This window comes from Hypanus sabinus, unplaced genomic scaffold, assembly GCF_030144855.1.
Source record: "Hypanus sabinus isolate sHypSab1 unplaced genomic scaffold, sHypSab1.hap1 scaffold_1060, whole genome shotgun sequence".
NCBI lineage: Eukaryota > Metazoa > Chordata > Chondrichthyes > Myliobatiformes > Dasyatidae > Hypanus > Hypanus sabinus.
The window spans coordinates 137,490-154,502 of NW_026779115.1; the positions used below are offsets into that span (position 1 = coordinate 137,490).

General features: G+C 48.2%; 1 protein-coding gene across 1 annotated transcript in view; it reads right to left on the reverse strand.

Annotated features, from left to right (window-relative positions):
• LOC132386209 (uncharacterized) overlaps nucleotides 1-11,668 on the reverse strand; it is a 32,504-nt gene extending 20,836 nt beyond the window's left edge. Inside the window, exon 1 of the mRNA XM_059958489.1 lies at nucleotides 11,566-11,668. Within this exon, the coding sequence (XP_059814472.1) occupies nucleotides 11,566-11,632 (67 nt within the window). The 5' untranslated portion in view covers nucleotides 11,633-11,668. The remainder of the gene's footprint in view (nucleotides 1-11,565) is intronic.
• Between the last annotated feature and the right edge of the window lie 5,345 nt (nucleotides 11,669-17,013).

A 17,013-nucleotide genomic window follows, 5' to 3' on the forward strand; every position in this document is an offset into this window, starting at 1 on the left:
GGAGGAGAATAGGGTAGGAGTTGGTCAGAGAGAGTGAGGAGTGCAATGTAAGAGTGGATGAGAGAGCAGGAAGAGAACGAGAATGTTGCCGGACTCGGGAGACTGATCAAAGGAGAGAGGTCGGACAGGTTGGGACCTTAATTCCTGGAGCGTAGTGATGACCTCACAGAGACTTATAATACCACGAGGGGTCAACGCGTACAGTTATTTCCCCAGACTTGCAGAATAACCACATGACCATATAACCATATTACAATTGCAGCACGGAAACCGGCCATCCCGGTCATTCTAGTCCTTGTCGAAAGCCTACTCTCACCTAATCCCACCGACCCATAACCCTTCATTCATTTCCTGTCCATATACCTACACAATTTTGCTTTAAATGACAATACCGAACATGCCTCTAAAATTGCTACTGGAAGCTCATTCCATACAGCCACCACTCTCTGAGTAAAGAAATTCCCCCTCAGGTTACCCTTAAACTTTTGCCCCATAAGTCTCAACTCATGTGGTCTTGTTTGAATCTCCCCTAGTCTCAATAGATAAAGCTTATACACGTCAACTCTATCTATCCTTCTCATAATTTTATATACCTTTATCGTCCCCCCTCAACGTTCTGCGCTCCAAAGAATAAAAACCTAACTTCTTCAATCTTTCCCTGTAACTTAGGTGCTGAAACCCAGGCAACCTTCCAGTAAATCTTCTCTGTACTCTCTCTATTTTGTTGACAACTTTACTATATTTCAGTGACCAGAACTGTACGCAATACTCCAAATTCGGCCTTACAAATGTATTATACAATTTTAACATTACATCCCAACTCCTATACTCAATGCTCTGATTTATAAAGGCCAAAATACCAAAAGCTTTCGTCACCACCCTTTCCACGTGTGATTCCACTTTCAGGGAACTATGCACCATTATTTCCAGATCACACTGTTCTACCTCATTCTTCAATGCCCTAACATTTTCCATGTATGTCCTATTTGGATTATTCCTACCAAAATGTAGCGCCTCACACTTATCAACATTAAACTCCATCTGCCATCGCTCAGCCCACTCTTCTAAATGGTTTAAATCTTTCTGCAAACTTTGAAAACCTACTTCAGTAGGCAAAACGCCACCTAACTTAGTATCATCTGCATATTTACTAATCCAATTTAACACCCCATCATGCTGATCATTGATGTATTTGACAAACAACATTGAACCCAGTACAGATCCCTGAGGCACACCACTAGTCACCGGCCTCCAACCTGACAAACAGTTATCCACCACTACTCACTGGCATCTCCCATCCAGCCACTTTTGAATATATTCTACTACTTCAATATTAATACCTAACGATTGAACTTTCCTAACTAACCTTCCATGCGATACTTGTCAAAGGCCTTACTGAAGTCCATATAGACAAAATCCACTGCTTTACCCTCATCAACCTTCCTCGTAACCTCTTCAATAAATTCAATTAGAAGTGACAAACATGACCTTCCACGTACAAATCCGTTGAATCTTCCTAATCAGACCCTCTGTATCCAGATAATTCTTATAACAGCTATAAGAATACTTTCCATTAATTTACCCACCACGGACGTCAAACTGACAGGCCTATAATTGCTAAGTTTACTCTTAAGAACCCTTTTTAGACAATGGAACCACATGAGCAACCCGCCAATCCTCCGGCACAATCCCCGTTTCTAATGACATTTGAAATATTTCTGTCAGAGCCCCTGCTATTTCTGCAATAACCTCCCTCAAGGTCCTAGGGAAAATCCTGTCAGCACCTGGAGATTTGTTCACTTTTATATTCCTTAAAAGCGCCAGTACTTCCTCCGCTTTAACCGTTTATTTACATAACTTCACTACTTGTTTACCTTACCTTATACAATCCAGTATTCTTCTCCATAATGAATACCCCCATCTCTTTCGGCTCCGCACGTAGCTGTACACTCTGATTCTCTAAGGGACCAGTTTTATCCCTCACTATCCTTTTGCTATTCAGGTAACTGTAGAAATCCTTCGGATTTATTTTCCCCGTACTTGCCAAAACAACCTGGTATCTTCTTTTAGCTTTTCTAATTTCTTTCTTAAGATTACATCCTTTATATTCTTCGATCACCTCATTTACTCCATGCTGCCTATGTTTATTGTAGATATCTCTCTTTTTCCTAACCAAGTTTCCAATATCCCCTGAGAACTATGGCCCTCTCAAACGTTTAACCTTTCCTTTCCACCAAACAGGAACATAAAGATTCTGTACCCTCAAAACTTCACCTTTAAATGACCTCCATTTCTCTATTACATTTTTCCCATAAAACAAATATTCCCTATCCACTCCTTCTAATTCTTTCGCATCGCTTCAAAATTAGCCTTTCTCCAATGAAAAATCTCAAAAATCTCAACACTGGGTCCATTCCAATCTTTCTCCGTAATAATATTGAAATTAATGGCATTGTGATCACTGGACCGAAGTGCTCCCGAAAACATATACCTCCGTCACCGGACCTATTTCATTCCCTAATAGAAGATCCAACACTGCCCCTTCTCTGATTGGTACCTCTATACATTGCTGCAAAAAACTCTATTCTGTACATACTTTACAAATCCAAATCATCAATCCCTTTTACAGTATTGGCTTCCCAGTCTGTGTGCGGAAAATTCAAATCTGCCACAATCACAACCGCGTGATTACTACAAACATCTGCTATCTCCTTACAGATTTGCTCCTCCAATTCTTGCTGTCCATTAGGTGGTCTACAACACATCTGTAATATATTAGACGAGCCCTCTAATCTATCCTGCCGGAGCACCGCTGTAACTTTTTCTCTGACAACCAACGGAACATCTCCCCCTCTTGTCCCTCCGATTCTATCACACCTGAAGCAACGAAATCCAGGAATATTTAGTTGCCAATCACTCCCCTCCTGCAACAATGTTTCAATAATTGCTACAACATCATATTTCCAGGTATCAAACCACGCTCCAAACTCATCCACCTTTCTTACAATATCTCGAGCATTAAAATAAATGCATTTAAGAAATTTTCCACCACTTCCTCTCTGTTTATCACTAGCAGGACAAATACATTTACTGCCTTCTTTTTCTCCCTGCTCCCATACGTCTGTTCCTGCACTCTCGAGGCCCAGAGCGCACAAGGCTAAGATGAGAGGAGAAAGGGATTGAATTGCGGAGCCGAGAGAAAACATTTTTTTTACCCAGACGGTGGTCAGTCTATGGACTGAGCTGACAGTGGACGTGGTCGATACAGATGCAATAGAAACACGGACTCTTGAGATTATGGCACGTGTCCCCTCCAGAATGATGTCATAACTGTGAACTCTGACCTGTTTGTGCTGTGGTTGACAGCCCGTCGGGTCCCGGGGAAATGGGAGGTTCTTCATCCACATCGATGAGCGGTTCCTCTTTCCGAACGTTCAGCGCAGAGTCAGTGGAGTTCAGACCTTCTGGGGGAGAGAGTCGGTCAGGCGGATGAGAAGAGAGTGAGAGCGGTAGGGAATAGGAGAGGTAATCGGTAATTGACAGAAGAGAGGGGGGTTGAGAGAAGAGAGAGAGGGATACGTAAGGGGTGAGAAGGGGTGAGACAGCGGCAGAGTGTGAGTGAGAAGAGGGGAGAGAGAGAGGACAGAGACGTGGGGATAGAGTGAAGGTGAAAACAATAGGCAGAGTGGGGAGAGAGCGATGAGGACATTGGGCATGAAAGTGCGAGAAAAAGAATGGGTAGAGTGGGAGGAGGAAGGGGAAAATGAGTCGGGGAGAGAGGAGTGTGAAGGTGATAGAGCGAAATGAGATGGGAGAGCGAGAGAGGATAGAAGAATGATAGGAAAGAGAGAACAAGGGGATTTCAGAGAGGGAAAAGAGCGAGGGGGAGAGCGACGGGGAGAGAGGGGTGTTTAGAAAGGAGTTAAAGGAGCGAGGGGAGATGAGCGACAAACGGACAGAGAGGTAGGAGGAACGGGAGATGTGGCGGGATGGAATGAGAGTTGACAGAGAGAGATAAAAATAGTACGATGGAGAAACCAGGAGTGATGGAGACGGTAACTGTGATAAAGGAGTGACGGGACAATGAGAGAGGGCAAATAGAAGGGCACTGTGGGAGTCAGTAGGGGAAATACTGTGAGTGAGGGACAGTGCAGAGACGGCGAGAGGAGACGGGGTGAGAGAAGGACAGGGAGATGACAGAAGGCGAAAGAGGAAAAAGAGAGTGGGGTTAGAAAAGGGAGAGAGGGCTTAAGGTTTTATACCGCCCACGCTTCTCACCGTCTCTCCCACCGACATGCAAAGCTCCGCACGGAAAAGCAAAGGGAATTTCCCCGTCATCGCATCTCTCACGCGTTCCCTCCGTGTTATTTTCAAACAGGGAATCGTTGGAGTCAACTGTAAGTTTGCTCTGAGATCTCTCGACAGGATTGGACACGTCAGCTAAAGAGGTTTAAACCGATAAAGATGAAACTGACCTCGATCTGTCCCGACCGAGGGTTCAGGGAATGTCTCGAAATTAAGTACATCAGGGTCAGCTGGACACACGTCAGTGAGGGTCAGACACAGAGTGAATCTCCCTCCACACAGACACATCACAAAATCGTGGAGTCAGACACAGTGTGAATCTCCCTCCACTCAGCCTCATCACAAACCCGTGGAGTCAGACACAGAGTGAATCTCCCTCCACACCGTCACATCACAAACTCGCGGAGTCAGACACAGAGTGAATCTCCCTCCACACAGCCACATCACAAACTCGTGGAGTCAGACACCGAGTGAATCTCCCTCCACACCGTCACATCACAAACTCGTGGAGTCAGACACAGAGTGAATCTCCCTCCACACCGTCACATCACAAACTCGTGGAGTCAGACACAGAGTGAATCTCCCTCCACACAGCCACATCACAAACTCGTGGAGTCAGACACCGAGTGAATCTCCCTCCACACCGTCACATCACATACACCCAAGATCAGACACAGAGTGAATTTCCCTCTACACCATCCCATCACACACTCCCTGAGTCAGACACAGAGTGAATCTCCCTCCACACCGTTCCGTTACGGATACCGAGTTCACCAACAACCTCTAGAGTGTCCCATCACACACTCCGGGAGTCAGACACAAAGGGAATTTTCCGCCACACCGTCCCTTCGCACACTCCGGGAGTCAGGCACAGAGTGAATCACCGTCCCATCACACACTCCCGGGGTCAGATACAGATAGAATCTCCCTCGTCACCGTACCATCACACACTCCCGGGGTCAGATACAGATTGAATCTCCATCCACACCTTCCCATCACACACTCCCGGGGTCATACACAGTATAAAGCACACTCCACACTACCTTATCAAGCAATCCCGTGGTCAGAGACAAAGTGAGGCTTCCTCTAGACTCTCTCAGCACAGATTCCCAGAATCACACACAGTGAAGGCACCTCCACACCTTTGCGTTACAGATTTCGAGTTCACCAACAAACTCTACAATGTCCCATCACACACTCACTCAAAGAAGATGTCAGAACATTAGAATGTCATTTTGAAACAGTATAGTCCTGATCAAAGAATGCGGACATTTAGATATTGAAGTTTACAGGAAACCAACACACGCTGAGCCTTGACTGAGTATTGAGTCTCTTAGCCCATGAGAACATAAGCTGCGGTTTACCAGTACTTCAGAGAAGTATTGAAAGCGTGCGGCTACACTGACTGGGCCGCCGAGTAGACAGCAAAAAATAAAAATAGCAGCGACTTCAGCTCAACAGACGGACTTCAGCGGTTCTCACAAAAAGCCTCCATCACCTTCTGTCTATCATTTCTCTCTCTGCGTCACAATCTCCCAATTTCTCTGCCGGGAAAGCCTCTAACCCGCGTGAAATTTGTGTGTGTGTGTGTGTGTGTGTGTGTGTGTGTGACAGTGAGAGAGAGAGAGAGTGAGAGAGAGAGAGAGAGAGAGAGAGAGAGAGAGAGAGAGAGAGAGAGAGAGAGAGAGAGAGAGAGAGAGAGAGAGAGAGAGAGAGAGAGAGAGAGAGAGAGAGAAAGAGAGAACGCAATCCGCACCGTCCGAACCAACATTCCCTGTGTTCGACATAAGTGAAGCACCTGTCCCACGACCCATTCCCGGAGTGAGACATAGTGTGTGCTCACTCACCCACCGTCTCATTATACACTCTCGTGGTCGGAACTAGAGTGACGCTTCCTCCACACCGTCTCATTTACCATTCCCCCGGTCAGAAAGAGTGTGATGCCCCCTCCACACTGTCCCGTCGCACACTTCCGTGTTCAGACACAGCGCGACACTTTCACCACAACTTCCTGCATCCATTGAACCATAGAACATCACAGCACAGAAACAGGACTTTTGGTCCTTCTTGGCTGTGCAGAAACATTTCTTTCGCCTAGGCCCACAGACCCTCACCTGGGCCATATCCCACCAAATCCCTCTCATCCATATCCTAGTCCAGGTTATTTTTTAACGTCAAAAGTGAGCCCGCATTCACCACTTCATCTGGCATTTCATTCCACACTCCCACCACTCCGTGCGCGAAGGAGATCCCACGCCACCATATGGATCCCTTTAAGCTTTCCCTCCTTCATCCTTAATGCATGAATTTGATTTTTGTCTCCCCTAGCATCAGTGGGAAATAAAACCTGCTTGCTTTCACTATACCTATATCCATCATAATCCATCTCATTCTCCTACTGCCCAGGGAATAAAGTCCTAACCTATCCGACCGTTCTCTGTAACTCAAGTCCCAGCAAGATCCTTGTAAAGTTTCCCTGCATTCTTTCAACATTATTAATATCCTTCCAGTAAATAGGTGACCAAAACTACACACAGTACTCCAAATTCCGTCCCACCAATGTCTTAGACATCCTCACCATTACATTCCAACTCGTATACTGAGTACTTTGATTTATCAAGGCCAATATACCAAAAGCTTTCTTTACGATCCTAGACACCTGTGACGCCACTTTCAGGAAATTACGTATTTCTACTCCCAGATCCCTCTGTTCTATTGCACTCCTCAGTGTCCTACCATTTACCTTGTATGATCTTACCTTGATTTGCCCTTCCGAAGTGCAATACCTCATAAATGCCCGCGTTAAATTTCATCTGCCATTCTTCCGCCCATTTCTGCAACTGGTCCAAATCCCTCTACAAGCATTGAAAAAACTTCTTCACCGTCCACTACACCTTCAACCTTTGTAACATCAGTAAATTTGCTGATCCAATTTGACACATTATCATCCAGATTGATATAGTTGGCAAATAACAATGGACACAGCTCTGATCCCTGTGGCACACCACTAGATACAGGCCTCCACTCAGAGTAGCAATCCTCCACTACCACTCTCTGGATTCCTCCATTGAGGCAATGTCTAATCCAGCTGACCACCTCTAGATGTATATGCAGCGACTGAATCTTCCTAACTAACCATCTGTGCGGTATTTTGTCGAAGACCTTACTATAGTCCATGCATACAACATCCACTACCTTCCCTTCAGCCACTTTCCTGGACCCTTCTTCGAAAAACTGTAATAGATTGTTTACGCATAACCTACCACGCACAAAGCCATGCTAACTTTTTCTAATAAGTCCCTGTCTAACCAAAAACCTGTAAATGCTATCTCTTAGTATTCCTTCCAATAATTTACCTGCTAACATTGTCAAATTTACTGACCTATAATTTCCCGGCTTACTTTTTGAGACTTTTTTTTTTAAACAACTGAACTGCATGAGCTATCCTCCAATCCTCTGGCACCTGACCAGTGAATATTGACATTTTAAATATTTCTGCCAGGGCCACTGCAATTTCAACACTAGTCGCTTTCAAGGTCCGAGGGAATAGCCTGTCAGGTCCTGGGGATTTATCCTCTCTGATTTGCCTCAAGACAGCAAGCACCTCCTCCTCTTTAATCTGTGTAAGTTCCATGATCTCCCTACTTGTTTGCCTTGTTTCCATAGACTCCATTTCAGTTTCATAGCAAACACATTTGCAAAAAAGAAAAATAATACCTCTCCCATTGCTTTTGGTTCCATACATAGCCGACCACTCTGATCATCAAGAGGAACAATTTTATCCCTTACTCTCCTTTTGTTCTAAACATATGTCGAAGCTCTTAGGATTATCCTTCACCCTGACAGCCAAAGTAACCTTATGTTTTCTTTTAGACATCCTGATTTCTTTCTTAAGTATTTTCTTATTCTTTTTATACTCCTCAGGCATCTTATTTCCTCCCTGTTGTCTGTACACGTTACGCACCTCTCTCTTCTTCTTTATCAGATTTCCAATATACCCGGAGAACCAAGGTTCCTTATTCTTACTCACTTTGACTAACCCTGACAAGAACCTAGAAACACTGCACTCTTAAAATTTCTCCTTTGAAGGCCTCACACTTACCAATCACATCCTTGGCAGAGAACAAACTGTCCCAAACAACGCTTTTTAGATCCATGCTCTCTTCTTGAAATTTGGCCGTTTTCCAGTTTAGAACTTCAGCCCGAGGACCAGATCTATCTTTATTTATGATCAAGTTGAACTAATGATGTTATGATAATTGGAACCAACATGTTCCCTTGCACACACCTCAGTTTCCTGTCCTAAATAATTTCCTAAAAGGAGATCTTAATATTACATCCTCCTTCGCTGGTACATCTATATATTGATTTAGAAAATCTTCCTGAACACATTTCACAAAATCTAACACATATCGACCTTTAAAAGTGTGGGGGGTCAGACACAGTTTGAAGCTCCCTCCACACCGTCCCATCACACACTCCCGAAGTCACACACACGGTAAAACTTCCTCAAAGCCGTCACATCAAACACACCCGGGGTCATGCACAGAGTCATGCTCCTTCCACACCGGACACTCAGACACAGAGCGCAGTGCCTTTCACACTGCCCCATAACACAATGGCCCGGTCAGACACAGAGTCAAGATCCCTCCACACCATCTCAACACACATACTCAGAGTCAGGCACGGATTGTAGCTCCGTCCAGACCGTCCCATCAAACACTACCGGGGTCAGACAGAAAGCAAATCTCCCTCCGCACCGTCCGATCACACAGTCCCGTCATTAGAGGCAGAACACAGTCCCGGGGTCAGACACAGAGTGAAGCTCCCTCCACACCGTCCTATCACACCGTCCTAGGGTCAGACACAGAGTGAAGCTCGCTCCACACCGTCCCATCACACACTCCCGGGGTCAGACACACTCTGAATCCCCTGCACACCGTCCCATCACACACTCTCGTGGTCAGACACAAAGTGAATCTCCCTCCACACCATCCCATCAAACACTACCGGGGTCAGACACAGAGTGAAGGTTCCTCCACACAGTCGCATCACACACTCCCAGGGTCAGACAGCGTGTGTTTCCTCTCCCCCACCGTCCCATCACAACGTCACGGGATCAGACACAGAATGCTGCTTCCTCCTCTCCGTCCCATCAAAAACGGCAGAGGTCAGTCTATGAAGCCCCCTCCACACACTCCTCGGTTCAGATACGGAGCGAAGTTCCCTCCGCACCGTCCGATCACACACTCCCTGGGTCAGATATAGACTGAAGCTTCCGCCCTCTGTCTCTGCCCTATTTACTTCTCGATGGAGACCGAGAGTAGGTTTCACGAGCTGCATATTAATGTAAGTCTTCCTGTCGAGGAGGATCCTGCGTCTGCGATCAACGAGAAAAGCTCACACCGGATGAGCAGATGATAAAGAGAGGAGCCGAGAGCAGGTGAAGGAAGTGTTGGGAATGAGGGAGACTGAGGGTTTGAGAGGGGTGTGTCTGGACCGATGAGAGACGATGTCTGGGTGTGTAGTCAGAGTGTGGATAATCAGAGGGAGGCTATATTGATGTGAAGGATAGGGCTTGGCGGAAAAAGAGACGTGGTATAGGGGGTTCAGAAGGGGGTAACGTGGGGAGAGCCAGGGGCCGAAATAGAGAGGGTGGAGGATCCCTGTACAGAAATTAGGGAAAGAGTGAAAACACAGCGGGCGAACTAACGGGTGAAAGCAAGAGAAGAGAGAGAGAGAGAGAGAGAGAGAGAGAGAGAGAGAGAGAGAGAGAGAGAGAGAGAGAGAGAGAGAGAGAGAGAGAGAGAGAGAGAGAGAGAGAGAGAGAGAGAGAGAGAGAGAGACGGACAGGAGGGTGCGAAGGACGAGAGGGAAGAGAGAAAGCGCTACAGAGAGGGAGGAGATTTGCAGGGAAGTTTAAGAGAGATAGATTAAGGAAGTTGGTGGGACCTAAGAAGAGAAGTAGGAGCAGAAAGGAATGAGTGAGAGAAGAGTGACGTATGATGAGTGAACAGGAAGGAAAGACGGGCGGATATATTCTCACTCATACATAGCCTTTATTGTCAGACAGATTTGCAGCGAATAGCCCACCACAAACCCCAACCTCCAGTTGATAGCTGGTTTTAAGCGTCAGCGGTCCCTTTGCTCTTTGTTTATCGTCGGGGCTTCAGACCCTCTGTTCTCTGGAAACCACGGCCCCGGAACTACCCGCAACACCCACCGAAGTAAGCGAGCCCCGTCCCTCCGAGAAGACGGCAAACAATAGATTGTCATTTTCAAACTGTGTAGTACTGATCAAAGAAAGCGGACATTTAGAAATTGAAGTTTACAGGAAACCAACACACGCTGAGCGCTGTCTGAGTATTGACTCTCTTCGCCCATGAGAACACAAGCTGGGGTTAATCAGTATTTCGGGAGAAGTATTGAAAGCGTGCGGCTACACTGACTGGGCCAGCATCCGGACAGCAAAAAAATAAAAATAACAGCGACGTCAGCCCAACAGACGGATTTCAGCAGTTCTCACAAAAGCTCCATCACCTTCTGTCTGTCGTTTTCTATCTCTGCGCCCTCACTCTACCCTCACTCTCACCTCACTCTCTCCCTGAGGGAGAAAGTGAATGCCTCTAACCCTATCCATTTCGCTCCTATCTCCAGTTCTCTACATTTTCCTCCACTCTCCCTTTGTCCACTGCCTTTCTGTCTCACAGCCAACAACACTAAGCTTATCTTTCCGGCTGCCCTCCCTCTCCAGCCTTTTTCTTCCCCTTTCCTCCCCCGCTCGCCGTGAACGTTACTGGACTGAAATGTGACCGGGCCGTCTGTCTCGTTCCCGGGGTGGGCGTGAGCGAGAGAGAGAGAGAGAAAGAGAGAGAGTGAGAGAGAGAGAGAGAGAGAGAGAGAGAGAGAGAGAGAGAGAGAGAGAGAGAGAGAGAGAGAGAGAGAGGAGAGAGAGAGAGAGAGGAGGAGAGAGGAGAGAGAGAGAGAGAGAGAGGAGTTGTCATTTTACTCGGAAGGAGAGGCTTCCATCACACCGTTCCATCACACACTCCAGGGGTCAGAGTCAGAGTGAATCTCCCTCTCACACCGTCCAGTCACCACACTCCCGGGGTTAGACACAGTGTCAAGATCCCTCCACACTGTATCATCACACACACTTAGGGTCAGGCAGGATTGTAGCTCCCCGCACACCGTCCCCATCACACACTGCATGGGTCAGAGAGAGATTGATGCTCCCCCCTGCGTCACTATCCCACTCACTTCTCGATGGAGACCTTGAGTCGGAGTTTACGCGCTGCATTATCATGTAAGTCTCGCTGTCGTCCATCCTGTCGAGGATCCTCGGCGTCTCTGGGCTCAGCGAGACAAACAAACAGCAGATTAGCAGCTGGATAAAGAGAGGAGCCGAGCGCAGTGGGAGGAAATGCTGAGCAGGAAGGAGATTGAGGGAGTGAGAGGGGTTGGTCTGGAGCTGGAGGAAGAGTATGAGAGTGGAGAGAAACAGGGATGCGATAGAGCGGGGCAGGACAGGGCTTTGCGGAAAGACAGACATGGTATACTGGGGACCGAATTTACAAAGAATTACCCGCCCAGACCCCAACCAGCTGATTCCTGGTTTGACCGTCAGCGCTCCCATTGCTTTGCTTATCGCCGCGGCTTCAGACCCTCTGTGCTCTGGAAACCACGCCCCCTGGGCCACCCGCAACTCCCTCCGAGGTAAGCGATCCCCCTCCCTCCGAGACGACGTCAAACAATAGATTGTCGTTTTTAGACTGTGTATCACTTATCAAAGAATGCGAACGTGTCGATATTGAACTTCACAGGAAATCTACCCAACACATGCTGCACAGAGACTGAGGTTTGACTCTCTTCACCCATGTGAACATGAGCTGGGGTTTCAGTATTGAAAGCGTGCGGCTACACTGCCTGGGCCGGCATACAGACCGCAAAAAAACAAAAATAGCAGCGACTTCAGCACAACAGAAGGAGCCCCCACAGTTCTCACAAAAACCCTCCGTCGCCATCTGTCTATCATTTTCTCTTTCTGCGTCCCCTCACTCTCCCCCTCACTCTCTCACTATTTCTTCTCTCATGAAAGCCTCTAACCCGCTTCAAATTTCGCTCCCTCTCCAGCCTCTCCTTTTTCCACAACACCCTCTCTCTCCTCTGCAGTTCTATCTCACTGCCCTCCTCACTAAGCTTTCTCTTTCTGTACCCCACCATCTCTGGACCACTTTCCCCTCTTCCCACTCTCATCAGCTCTCAGTGAACGTTACTGGGCCGAAATGTGACCGGGTCTCTGTCGATTTCCCCGGGAAAGGCGTCGTTCACTAGCTATGGGGATCAGTTACATCCTCCGCAGTAAGTCAGGGGTTCCTGAAAGGAACTGGGGGCTAAAGAGAGAGAGAGAGAGAGAGAGAGAGAGAGAGAGAGAGAGATGGTGCCTCGGCACCATCAGAACCAAAATTCCTGGCGTCAGACACACTGTCAAGCTCCTGATCACCGTGCCATCACACACCTCCGGGGACAGGACACAGTGAAGCACCTGTGCCACTACCCACTCCCGGAGTGAGATACAGAGTGCAGCTCACTCAACATCGTCCCATCACACACTCCCGCGGTCGGTGACACAGAGTGAAGCTTCCTCCTCTCCGTCCAGTTAACAATTCCAGGGTTCAGACAAGAGAGTGAAGTTCCCTGCACACTGTCCCCTCACACACTTCCTTGGCAGACACAGTGTGAAGCCGCCTCCACACTGACCTATCACACACCACCCAGGATCAGGGACGTAGTGAATCTGACACCACACCATCCCTTCATAAGATCCCTGATCAGAAACAGAGTGAAGCTCCTTCCACCCCGACAAATAAAATGCTCCATGATCAGTCACGGAATGTTGCTCCCACATACTGTCCCATCACACACTCTTGGATCAGAAAGAGTGAAGCTCCCTCCACACTGTCCCATCACACATGCCGGCGTCAGGCACAGGTTCAATCTCCCTCCACACCGTCCCATACCAAAATCCCTGTGTCAGAAAGAGATTGAGGCTCCCTCCCTCAGTCGCTGCCCAACTGACTTCTCAGTGGAGACGGTGCGCCCGGTTTTACGAGCTTCACATTCATATAAGTCTCACTGTCGTCCATCCTGTCTCGGAAGCTTGTGTCTCCGAGCTCAGCGAAACAAAAGCACACCAGATGAGCAGCTGATAAAGAGAGGGGACTAGAGCAGGGGGAGGAATTACTTGGGGAAGAGGGAGATTGAGCGTGTGAGAGGGTTTGGTCTGGACCGATGAGAGTGGCTAGAGGGAAAGTAGGTGAGAGTGTGGAGAATTTCAGGGAGGCTAGAGTGAGGGGAAGGATAGGGCTTGGCGGAAAGGGAGACGTGGAATACTGGGGTGAGAATGGGGGGAAGTAGGGAGAGATAGGGTATATTCCTGTAGAGAAATTAGGGGACAGAGTGAGAAATGAGAGGGGCGAGCTAAATGGGGAAAACAGGAGAAAGAGAGAGAGCGAGAGAGAGAGAGAGAGAGAGAGAGAGAGAGAGAGAGAGAGACAGAGAGACAGAGAGAGACAGACAGACAGAGACAGAGACAGAGAGGGAGAGAGAGAGAGAGACGGACAGGGAGGGGCGAAGGAAGAGATGGAGGAGAGAAAGCTCTGCAGAGAGGGAGGAAGGTTGCAGGGAAGAGACGATTGAGGAAGATGGAATATGAAGTTGGAGGGACATTGGAAGAGAAAAAAAAGGGGAAAAGAGAGAGAAAAATGAATGGAAGAGGAAACTGTGAGTGAACAGGGAGGGAAAGAGGGACGGATATATTGTCCACTCATTCAGAGACTTTATTGTCAGAGAGATTTGCCACCGAATACCCCACCCCAACGCCAACCTCCAGTTGATTCCTGGTTTGAACGTTAGCGCTCCCGTTGCTCTGCTCATCGCCGGGGCTTCAGACCCTCTGTGCTCTGGAAACCACAGCACCGGGACAACCCGCAACACCCCGCGACGTAAGCGAGCCCCCTCCCTCTGAGAAGACGTTAGAACAATAGATTGCTGTTTTTAGACTGTGTAGCAATTACCAAAGGAATGCGACGTGTCGATATTGAAGTTTACAGGAAACCAACACATGCTGCACAGAGTCTGAGGTTTGACTCTCTTCACCCATGTGAACATGAGCTGGGGGATTTATCAGTATTTCAGAGAAGTATTGAAAGCGTTCGGCTACACCTGCTGCCTGGGCCGTCATACTATACAGTAAAAAACAAAAATAGCCAGCGACGTCTGCCCAACAGAACGAACCCCCCCACCGTTCTCCACAAAAAACCCTCCGTCACCATTTGTCTATAATTTTCTCTTTCTGCGTCCCTCACTCTCCCCCTCACTCTCTCAATATTTCTCCCCCATGAATGCCGTCTAACCCCGCTTCAATTCGCTCCTCCCTCCAGCTCTCCTTTTCTTCCTCAACACCCTCTCTCTCCTCCGCATTTCTATCTCACTGCCCTCCCTCACTAAGACTTCTCTTTCTGTATCCCCACCATCTCTAGACAACTTTCCCTCTTCCCACTCTCATCCGCTCTCAGTGAACGTTACCGGGCCGAAATGTGACCGGGTCTCTGCCGTTTCCCGGGAAAGGCGCCCGCTCACTGGACATTGGGAATCAATTACATCCTCCACAGTAAGTAAGGGGCTGCTGAAAGGAACTGGGTGCTATGAGAGTGGTGGTGCGCCAAAGCGATGTGCCGGAGCAGGAGTGTGTGTGTGTGTGTGTGTGTGTGGTGTGTGTGTGAGAGAGAGAGAGAGAGAGAGAACAGCTCGGCACCATCAAAACCAAAATTCCTAGCGTCAGACACACAGACAAGGCTCCTGATCATCGTGCCATCACACACTTCCGGGGACAGACGCAGTGAAGCACCTGTTCCACTACCCACTCCCGGAGTGTGACACAGAGTGCAGCTCACTCACCATCGTCCCATCACACACTCCCGCGGTCGGACACAGAGTGAATCTTCCTCCTCACCGTCATTAACAATTGCAGGGTTCAGAAAGCGAGTGAAGTTCCCCTGCACACCGTTCCATCACACACTCTTAGGGCAGAAACAGAGTGAAGCTCCTTCCACCCCGACCAATAAAATGCTCCATGGTCAGACACGGAATGTAGCTCCCACATACTGTCCCATCACACACTCTTGGGATCAGAAACAGAGTGAAACTCCCTCCACACCGTCCCACACACAATCCCTGTGTCAGAAATCCCTCAGTCGCTGCCCAACTGACTTCTCAGTGGAGACGGGTGCCCGGTTTTACGAGCTTCATATTCATATTAGTCTCTCTGCCGTCCATCTTGTCTCGGAAGCTCTGTGTCTCTGAGCTCAGCGAGACAAGAGCACACCAGATGAGCAGCTGATAAAGAGAGGGGACTAGAGCGGGGGAGGAAGTACTGGGGAAGAGGGAGATCGAGGGTGTGAGAGGGTTTGTTCTGGACCGATGAGAGTGGCTTAGAGGGAAAGTAGTGAGAGTGTGGAGAATCACAGGGAGGCTAGAGTGAGGGAAGGATAGAGCTTGGCGAAAGTGAGACGTGGAATACTGGGGTGAGAATGGGGGGAAGTAGGGAGAGATAGGGTATATTCCTGTAGAGAAATTAGGGGACAGAGTGAGAAATGAGAGGGCGAGCTGAGAGAGTGAGAAATGAGAGGGCGAGCTGACTGGGGAAAGCAGGAGAGAGAGAGAGAGAGAGAGAGAGAGAGAGAGAGAGAGAGAGAGAGAGAGAGAGAGAGAGAGAGAGAGAGAGAGAGACGGTCAGGGATGGGCGAAGGAAGAGACGGAGAAGAGAAATCGCTGCAGAGAGGGATGCAGGAAAGGGAGATTGAGGTTAAAGGAATATGGAATTTGGAGGTAAATAGGAAGAGAAGAAAGGACAAAGAAAGGAATGGAAGGGGGGAAGGGGTGAGGGATGACGTGTGAACAAGTAGGCAAAGACGGACGGATATATTTTTACACATTCAGTGCCTTTATTGTCTGAGAGATTTGCAAGGAATACCCCACCACTGCACCGACCTCCAGTTGATTCCTGGTTTGAGCGTCAGCGCTCTCGTTGCTCTGATTATCGCCGGGGCTTCAGACCCTCTGTGCTCTGGAAACCACGACCCCGGGACAAACCCGCAACAAACTCCGAAGTAAGCGAGCCCACTACCTCCGAGAAGACGGTCAGAACAACAGATTGCCCATTTTTTTGACAGTGTAGTACTTATCAAAGAAAGCTGACATTTTAGATATTGATAGTTTACAGGAAACCAACACACCGCTGAGCGGTGTCTGAGTATTGACTCTCTCGCCCATTGGAACATTAGCTGTGGTTGTTAGTATTTCAGAGAAGTATTGAAAGCGTGCGGCCTGCACTGACTGGGGCCGGCATACAGACCGCAGACAATAAAAATAGCAGCGACGTCAGACCAGTAGACAGAGTTCATCAGTTCTCTTAAAACCCTCCATCAGTTCAGTCTATCACTTTCTCTCTCTGCGTCCGTCAATCTCTCCTCACGATCATCCTATTTCTCTCAAATGAATGCCTCTACCGGATACAATTTCGCTCCTCTCTCCAGTTCTCTTCCTTTTTCCTCCACATCCTCTCTGTCCTCGGCCTTTCTATCTCACTGCCCTCTTCATTAAGCCTCCCCGTTTTTCTCCCTTCTCTCTCTACCCCACTTTCCCCTC